The 9,284-nt window shown below is 56.1% G+C and overlaps 3 protein-coding genes across 3 annotated transcripts; 1 reads left to right on the top strand and 2 right to left on the bottom strand.

Moving 5' to 3' along the window:
* Nucleotides 1-320: 320 nt before the first annotated feature.
* Nucleotides 321-3,308, bottom strand: VTN49DRAFT_8039 (uncharacterized protein; the record flags this gene model as incomplete). The annotated part of the gene is made up of 2 exons (XM_069416375.1): nucleotides 321-892; nucleotides 947-3,308. 2 exons carry the CDS (start codon nucleotides 3,306-3,308, stop codon nucleotides 321-323), a joined length of 2,934 nt encoding a protein of 977 aa, XP_069272400.1.
* An 810-nt stretch (nucleotides 3,309-4,118) lies between these two features.
* Nucleotides 4,119-5,425, top strand: VTN49DRAFT_8038 (uncharacterized protein; the record flags this gene model as incomplete). Its single annotated transcript, XM_069416374.1, has 4 exons — nucleotides 4,119-4,266; nucleotides 4,319-4,533; nucleotides 4,595-4,901; nucleotides 4,956-5,425. 4 exons carry the CDS (start codon nucleotides 4,119-4,121, stop codon nucleotides 5,423-5,425), a joined length of 1,140 nt encoding a protein of 379 aa, XP_069272399.1.
* Nucleotides 5,426-5,678: 253 nt separating this feature from the next.
* Nucleotides 5,679-8,237, bottom strand: VTN49DRAFT_8037 (uncharacterized protein; the record flags this gene model as incomplete). The annotated part of the gene is made up of 7 exons (XM_069416373.1): nucleotides 5,679-5,781; nucleotides 5,838-7,722; nucleotides 7,775-7,797; nucleotides 7,853-7,867; nucleotides 7,919-7,970; nucleotides 8,035-8,058; nucleotides 8,123-8,237. The coding sequence occupies 7 exons, from the start codon at nucleotides 8,235-8,237 to the stop codon at nucleotides 5,679-5,681; spliced, it is 2,217 nt and encodes a 738-aa protein (XP_069272398.1).
* Between the last annotated feature and the right edge of the window lie 1,047 nt (nucleotides 8,238-9,284).

Below are 9,284 nucleotides of genomic sequence, written 5' to 3'. Positions count from 1 at the left end.
TTGTCGTAAACGTCGTCAATTAATGCGTTCAGATCAATCAGATCAAGATCAGACCCTGAATTTCTTCCCCATCTCCCGGAACCAAACATGCCGACATCCGAGCATGCATGATGCATGAATAAAATTCGCAGGTTGTTTTTTTTTTTTTTTTTTTTTTTTTTTTTCAGATCAAGATCCAGTCGGGGTTCGGGAGACAGAAGTCCCGGTTCTTCTTTTTTTGTTCTTCTCTTCCGATGATGTCGTCCTCTATTATCGCAGTCATCACGGTCGTTAGAATGAAAATAATAAAAAGGAAAACAAAGAAGAAATGAAAAATCACGTCATTCATCATCCGAGCGAACCAAATCACGGATTGTCCACCGCCATTCATCCCCAAACATGCGCCTCTCCGGCGTCACCCATCGTTCGACTTTGCGGCGCCATCGATCTTCTTCTGTGCGTTGTCGCTTGATGAACTCCGGCCCAACATCAAACTCTTCCGTCAGCGGCCAGTCTTCCGACGAGTCGCCGCTGATGCCCTCATCCCAGCCGCCGGCACCGCTGCCAGCAGCGTCCGCGCCGGTTGATTCGTAAGAGGCACCGCGTTTATATCTGCCTTTAGGCTTGTCGTCGAGGTCTTCCAGCCCGGCAAACACATCATCAGGGTCGTCCTTGACTATCGCCATCACGTTGCCACCCGGCTGAATCGGTGCCAGTTTAAACCAGCACATGCGTTGAGGGTCAAAGACCATGCCGTCGACAATTTGAACGCCCTGAACACGGCCCATGCTGGTGATCAGTGCCGGTGTCGCCTTGGGTGACTTGGGTGGCAATGCCGCATCAAAATCTGCAATGGCCTGCTCATTGCCCTCCCAGCGCCACTCTTGGGGATTGTATCGCATCCCTTTGACAGCTGTAGAATAGCTTGTTAGTTTTATCATCAATATAATAGTTTGATTCCGCTTACATCTTGGCTCATGGACCCCAGATCCCATGGGTCGAATTAGCTGTGGCCTCGAACTCGACGTCTTCGATCTGCTTCTCTTGGTCCGGGTGGTTGGAGCGTCGACACCGCTGCGCGAAGCCGTGCTCGCTGTTCCCTTGACGGTCGCGGAACCCGAGGTGTGCGAGCCGAAGTGACGTTCCCTAGTATGGCTAAACGATGCGCTTCGCTGCTCCCGTGCGTTCCGCGAAGCACTTGTCTCTCGAGCGAATCGCGGAGTAAAAGACGAGGTTGTGCTTGTTGATGACGGCGCTGTAGAGGGTGTAGCTCCTACAACCCCTGTAGTTTGCACCAAGCGACTGCGGACGGATCGCGGAGCGCCATGCCCAACAGGAGTTTTCATGAACCGGCTCTCAGCTGAGGCCGACGTGGGCAAATCGTCAAATGACTCCAGCTCGGTGCCGTCTCCAAAGTGTCGTCGACGAGTCGGTCGGGTGACGGCGCGCTTCGCGGAGGTTATGGTAATAGCCTCACTTTGGCCCGATGGCGCGGAGGGGGGCCGGCCAGTGTACGAGTATCGGGAAAGGGTCTTCTGTAAGGACGCGATATCCCCTGAGAGATCGCCCTCGGAACGGCGATACTGTCGGGGGAATTTGACACTGGCGTGATGGGACTGAGACTGTGAGGCACCTGCGGGGAGGAACGGCACGGGCGGCCGGCGCGGCGTGCCAACGCGAGTCTCGGGGCTTGTTCGCTCCACGGGAGTTTTCGGCCGAACGGCGGGAGCGGCACGGATCGTGCCGTCATGAAGTGAGGGTGACCATTGAGGGGAAGTGGAGGTCGATGTCTGTTGGGGGGTGCGCATGGCTGGCATGGAGCGCTTAGATCTCAGCAACTGGGCGCTCGTCGTTGTGAGCTCCCCTCGAGGACTCTCCCTCAATGAAAATCTAGAATCAAGAGACAGACGGCCACGGGACGGTGTCGACGGCGGAGACGTGTGCGTGCTGGAGGCCGCCGAGGGATTGCTCGAGTTTCCCGAGAGCCGGGAGTTGGGCCTGCGAAACCGGACGACCGGCGCACCACTTTCTGACACCGGCTCAAGATTGGAATGAGCTCGCTCATGGCCAGCGAGGCGGGGGATTCGAGTCACCCCCGTGTTTGCTTTGTATGTATTGGTGAAGGTGATGGTCTTCGAAGTCCGGACGGGGCTCGTCGGTTGCGCAATCTTACGCTTCACATTCCGGTTGATTGTGGGCTTGTTGGATGTAAAGACATCACCGTCGCCGATGTCTAGGTCGTCGAAAAAGTCCTTGCCATCTTGCTCCTCCTTAGGCTTGGGCCGCTCTTCCTCCGGCTTCAGATGAAGCGACTCCGCTCGCTTTCGCATTGACTTCTCAAGATCCAATGGCTCGTTGGGAAGAACGAGGCCATCAAGGCCCTCGTCCTCACTCTCGGCTGTCAGACAGCTGGAGACACTGGGGCTCAGTGCAGAGACCGACGACGCCTGGGTCGAGCGATCGTCGCGTTTGGTACCGCCGAAGCGCACGCCGATGCTGCCTTCGGCCCACTCAACATCCCAGTCCTCCACTTTCTGCGCGGGAGTCCGAGCGACATCCTTTCGGGGATTCAGCCTTAGCAAACCGCTGCCCGCCGGCAGCTCAAAGTCTTTTTCAAAATCGTCCGTATCGTTATCTGCACCCGGAAGGTCGCGGTTGAATGCTGCGGCCAGCTGCTTTCGGGGCGAGCGTGCGCGGGCAACCTTGATAGTGGGGATGTCATCTCCAGTTTGGTCTAGACCCTTTTTCATTTCTGACGAGATCGGTATTGAGAATTTTGCCGTAGGGGAAGCATCAACAGTCCGCTTTGATTTCGGACTCCACTCCAAGTCGTCCTGTCGAAGCGTGTCCGGAAACTCCTGATCATCGCGCTTCTTGAGTGCAAGATCCCCCTTGACCCCAGACAAATCCAGATCCTCGGACCAGTCATCGACGAGCGTCTTCTTTGCAATCTTGCTCCTGATCTTCTTGATCGTTCCCCCTACCAGAGCCGACCGGGGCACATTATCCGGGATGGGGATGCCCGCGGTGCGAGCCGATGCAATCGCTTCCTCCGTTGCCGCTGCGTCGTCCGACTCCCTCAGCAGAACCTGCCAATCCTCATCGCCGCCGTTCGACTCGAGATCTGACCGGCGTGACGAAATCGAGTCCCGGTGGCCGCCGGATGGGCGGACGGAACCGGTCACCGACGTGGCCGCGGAGCCAGGGCCGCCGCCGGCGGTCTGGAACTGCAGATCGTCGAGGCATTGCAGATCGTCGTCGTTGTCCCAGCATTCGATGGCCTCTAACATATCATCAGGCTGCAAACGGGGAGGGGGGTCCGCCCGCATGTTGGCAGCGGCAGACTTGGACAATGAATCCACGAGACGGGCGGCTCAGTCATGTACGGAGAGACGGGGCGAATGGATGAGAAATCGATCATTCCTCCAGCGGGACTTTTCAGAGGCGGTATTTCACATGGAACAGAGAAGAGTTTTGAGAGCCAGAAAAACACCCGATCACAGCTCAGAGGCCAATTTGGAGGATGCTCGGTGGTTTGAATGAATGTGTCTGGGCCGCGGGGGGGTGTGTGTGACTAAATGAAGTCCATCTATAGGTCAGTGAATTGCAGAGAGCCGAGCGGGAAGCCATCCAGCATACACGTAGAAAGTCACCAGCTCACAGTGGAGCATCATACAGAGTCGCCCAGCGTCTCTCTCCTCGTCGTCGTGGACTCGTGGCTGGGAGAAAATGGGGGTTTTGCTGGCTGCTTTTGGGCCAAGCGGTCTCTGATACCGTAAGTTACGCCTAGGCGCCAATCAGTGCGCGGCAACTCTGTACGGTAATTACAGCGCGAGGCGCGTCGAGCGACCGTCTTTATTTGTTTAATTCAATGGACGGAGTGCTTCGATGCGCTGGAGGGACTCGCCCCCCCAAAAATGCGGCCAGTCGGCATCGCAGGATCGTCCAAAGCACCGCCAACGAAAGCACATTGGTTCCTATCCGCCGCTTGGACTTGATCGCACCATGGGCGGAGCCGGCCGGACCGCAGCAGGCAGAAGCTGGGTTTAGGCTTTGTTGCCTTGACACCCAGATTCTACGGCTTCAATTCACGAGTTTATATCACGCGATTCTACAGCTATAACGATCCAACGCCCACAATGCCGCCAAAAGACTCCTGGGTGTTGCGCATTCCGCGCTCAGATGATCCGCAAGCATTTGTCCTCGTCAATGTGACGCCATCGGGAAAAGCGTCGCTGGACCTGCAGCTTGTCGCAACCGAAGGCGAGAATCCCTATGTCGGCGCCAGTGAGTTCAAGCCCACTCTTTTTGGCAAGATTTCCTGCTGACTTGCGCGCAGTCAGACACAACCGATTAAAGGACCTGCGCTCTAAGAATTTCCAGGGTACCGACGAGGAGCTCGAGCAAAGTCTGACTACGGTGCTATGCCGGTTTGCCGACAACACTGTCCCCGCATTTACGTCAGGTCTCGAAGCTACGGCGTCAATCCGCGGTTCCGGAAGCGAAGGCCAGCAAATAGTCATCACGCTGCGCAAGCGTATCGACAGCATTACTGTAAATTAGCTCCTCGCAAAGTTACAAAACGGCCGCAGGTGCTGACGGGATCTCTCTCCAGCAACGAATCGCATCCATCACACTCGACCAAAATGATGATCAGACCATCGAGCTCTTCGACTGGACCGGGCTCATGGTCTCCAAGGCCAGCGCGCTCGGCGATCAAATCTCCTCGCTGACCGACAAGTTACAGGCGGCCGAGGACACCATTGCCAAGCTCAACGCGCGGCTTGAGGAGCTCGTCACCGCGCGTAGAGATCACGAGAACCGGCTCATGGCAAATTTTGTGCGGGTTCTCAACGAGAAGAAGCTCAAAATTCGAAATCAGCAGCGGCTGCTTGCGGGGGCTAAACTGGACAAGAGTCAAAGTAGGCACATGTCTCTTTTCTATGTCACTCTTTACGCCTTGCTCAAATAATCAGTGCCCTCCGATGAAGAACCTTCGCTAGAACTTGAGAAACCCGTCTCCCGCCGTAATAAGCGCAAAGCAACCAGGGATCCCGTCGAGCCCGCCTCAACTGACTCTGAATTCGAGACGATGGACGTCGACCGCGCACAGCGGAAACAGCCTCAACCCGAGAACGAAACCGAAGACGAGGACACGGAAGACGGGCGCGAGACACCGCAACCGCTCGAGGCCGAGGAGGAGACCGAGACGGACGAGGAAGGGCCAGGGATATCGACACCCCCGGAGACTGTTGAGTCTGCTGAGAAGGACGAAGGAGAAGCAATGGATACGGGTGGACGACCGAAGTTCGTCAAGCCAGCGAGTCCACCGCCCCGGAGAGAGCTGCCCTTCGCCCGAGCTCGAGGCAGTGCGGTGGCATCCCGGCAACCGGCTGACACGCGTCAGGACGAGACGGCAGGCGAGACAGATGATGATGAACTGTAGTTTAGTTATACGACATAGCTGGCAAAGAATAGCAGAACAGTGGACGATGTAAAACTTCGCTTCATTCTTTATGTACAGATCATGCTTTTCTAAGACCTCTACCGACTCGCAGCCCTTGTTCGCGGCTGGAGCCCAGCACGGGTTTTCCGTCCAAATGCACGCAAACGGAGAAATCAAGTTCAGTTTGTTGTACAATGACAAACGCCCAGACCAGAAACTGGATAAATAAAACATCAAGAGTACATTGTTCGGCTCAGCCAAGGGCAGCCTGGGGAGAGACCTTGCCGACGGACATGAAGTTCGTCTCTGGGTTTCCGGTGGCCTTGGCGGCTGATGTTCGGGCCATTGTGGGAGAGCTAGACGAGTTGACGCGTTAGTAGGGCACGATGTAGGACAATGATTAGAGACAAACCTTCGGGCGATCGAATCCGTGAAGTAAAAGTCCTCAATGGGGTTCTTCAGAGGACTGTTGGTGGGCTTGACACCCTTGTTCTGATCAACCAGCTGCACCTTGCTGAGTTCCTTCACCGACGTCGGCTCTACAACGTCGTATCGGCGCAGCGCGGGGCTGATCTCCTCCATGCGGTCCCGCAGAGCCTCAATGTCATCATACGGGAGAGGAACGCCAAGGAACTCGCTGACTGCACGGATGATCTTCCAGTCTTCGCGGCCGGCACCAGGAATGCTGGTAGCCGGGCGCGTCACCTGCACACGACCTTCCGTGTTGACATAAGTGCCCGACTTCTCAGTGTAGGCAGCACCCGGCAGCACAACGTCCGCTAGCTCGGCGCCCCGGTCACCGTGGTGACCCTGGTAGATGACAAAGGCATCCTTGGGAATGTCGCTGGCACTGATTTCATCGGCGCCCAGCAGCCAGATCATCTTGGGCGAAGTGTTGGCGACCTCAGGCGATGGCGTGGTGAAGCCGACTTCGTACGCACCCGCCCGAGATGCGGCGCGCTGCAGCACGTTGTAGCCTTGCCACTCGTCCGTGCGGAAGTTCGAGGCGTGCTTCTCGACGAAAGCCCCGACAGTTTCGAAGAACGCCTTGGCGTCGGGGTGCTCGGCGATAGCGCTTCCAACAATGATCATTGGCCGCTTGGCCGAAGCGAGCTTCTGTCCGAACTCGCCGGCAAGAGCCTGCTTCAGAGCGGCCAAGTCGCTGCCAAGGTGCTCGAACTCGAAGGTGCTGTCGAACGTCTCGCCAACCAGACCGATCTGGAGATCCGAGCGCAGCCACTGCTTGCGGATACGAGCATTCAGCACTGCGGCTTCGTGCCGTGGGTTCGTGCCCACCAGGAGAATCGCGTCGGCCTCCTCGACGCCCCAGATCTTGGAGTTGAAGAGGTAGTTCGCGCGGACATCGACACCGTGTGCAATCGGTTCGCTGCCGCCCGGCTGGTCCAGGGTGAGGTTGTCCGAGTTGAGTCGGTTGGCCAGGTCCTTCATGGCGACCAGAGACTCAGTCTCCACCAAGTGACCCGCAATCGCCTTGAACTCATTGGCCTTGATGTTCAGCCTTGCGTAGGCCGACGCAATCTCGGTCAGAGCTTGCTCCCACGAAGCCGGCGCGAACTTTCCTTCACGGCGGATCAATGGCGTGGTGAGACGCTGCGTCCGCAGGCCATCGCAGGCAAATCGGGACTTGTCGTTGATCCACTCCTCGTTGATATCGTCATTCAGTCGGGGAAGGATACGCATCACCTCCAGACCGCGGGCGTCAATACGGATATTGGAGCCCAGAGCATCATGGACATCGATGGACTCGGTGTGGTTCAGTTCCCACGGGCGGGCGCGGAAGGCATAGGGCTTCGACGTGAGAGCACCCACGGGGCACAGGTCGATGATGTTTCCCGACAACTCGGACTTGCTGATGTTCTGTTCGAGGTAGGTGCCGATCTGCATGTCGTTCCCGCGGCCAGTGGTTCCCAGCTCGGGAGCACCGGCGATGTCGTTCATGAATCGGACGCAGCGGGTGCAGTGGATGCATCGGTTCATCGACGTCTTCACCAGCGGGCCAATGTTCTTGTCCTCAACGGCACGCTTGCCACCGATTTCATGGAACCGACCTCGATCCGCACCGTAGCGCATCGACTGATCCTGAAGATCGCACTCACCACCCTGATCGCAGATGGGGCAATCCAGGGGGTGATTTGCGAGCAGGAACTCCATGACACCTTCCCGGGCTTTGTGTACCAGCGGCGAGTCGGTCTTGACGACCATGCCGGGCTGCACCGGCCAGGCGCATGATGCCACGGGCTTGGGTGCCTTTTCTACTTCTACCAAGCACATACGGCCTTCCACTGTCAGCACTGTGTCACAATCACAACCAAGTGTGCATGTCCTTACAGTTTCCAGCAATCATTAGTTTTCTGGCGTGGGCAGGTTAGCAACTGGTAATTCGTCCAAACAAGGGCATGGGCTTACTCGTGATAGCAGTATCTACATCGTGTCAGCGGTCATCCTCTCCAACATCCAGAAAGCCCTGCTTACCTCGGAATCGTCACACCGGCCTTCTCGCAGGCCTGAATGAGGGCCGAGCCCGCTGTCCATCGGGTCAGCATCATACCCCTCGTTCCCAGCCAGATTGTCTGAGGCAAGTGTCCTACCTTCAATTGACACTTTCTTGCCATCTATCCAGCTCCAGTCAGTTTTACCGCTCGACCAATCGTGAGCATAGCGGAACCGTGGACTCACCGATGGTCAGCTCAACCTCAGCCGGCCGCCGGGCCGTTGTTGAGAACGCGCGAGTGTATGCGGCATTGGCGACCGGTCTCGAGCGCGCGGCCGCACGGAGAAGCTGCGGCCGCATGGTTGGGAGAGGAGGGAGAATCGGACCCGGAATTGGGGAGAGACAATGGGAGAGGTCGTCGGAGATGGACGAAGGAGAGTCGCGGCGGGAAGGGAAGAGGAAGGCCCGGGTTTGTTGCCAAGAACTGGCAAGAACGACCCGGCGTGGTGTTTCCCTTCTGAAATCAGTAATCCCTGATTGGCTGGGGGTTCGGAGCGAGATTTTCCGGAATGCCGGGGTTTTTCTCTTGCCATTTTTTCGTTCCTTCCCTTTTCTTTTCTCCTCAACCAACTCATTCCTTCCGGATGTGAATTATTGTAGGAGGCATGAATTCCTTTTCTTGCAATGAGGGAAGGAGCCTGTCTGCTTCCTCTACAGCATCATCCCAGACCAATCAGCGCCAAGCTGGAGACACAGAAGATGCCCCAGGCATCTCATGAGGTTGTTCTTTACTGACGGCTGCTACATTACTCTCATCTGAGGACTGGGCGTTAAGATGATTGAAGAGGCAGAACATAAGCGCAGAATCCCAGACCAGAATACCAGCCCTTGATTAGAAGAAAGAATCAAATGCCACAAAAACCTTACCTATAGTGACTTGCGAAGTCAACGTCGGGACATGATAAACATTTACCTTAAACCGCACGATCAGCATTCAGACACACGGACACTGTAGTCAAGAGAACAGCCAGATCCAGTCCAGCGAGTAATACAGTGAAACTTCCCTATAACGATCATGGGTTATAGCGATAACGTGGTTACAACGATAAGTTTTCGTGCCCGAATTAATTCCCCATACAAATTTGACCATACAACGATACTTACGATATGGGCCGAATATCGTTTGTACCCCGGTAAATTCTAGCCAATCATGTGCGCTGTATCATGTGGGCTCCTTGACTTGTCCTTTTGTGTGTCCTCTTCGGCCGTTCAGTGCTCTTCTAACTTCCAAGCACAACCCCAACAGAGCCCGTGCTTCTCCCAACAATCAGAAATCTACTGTAGTATATATTCTACTGTACTCCGTATGCACGTCTGTATGCGCTACAGAAGTCAGCTCTCAGAATA

This window comes from Thermomyces lanuginosus (assembly GCF_041956635.1).
Source record: "Thermomyces lanuginosus strain ATCC 200065 unplaced genomic scaffold VTN49scaffold_7, whole genome shotgun sequence".
Lineage (NCBI taxonomy): Eukaryota > Fungi > Ascomycota > Eurotiomycetes > Eurotiales > Trichocomaceae > Thermomyces > Thermomyces lanuginosus.
Note: the sequence above shows the minus strand (reverse complement) of the source record. Positions and strands in the feature narration are given on the sequence as shown.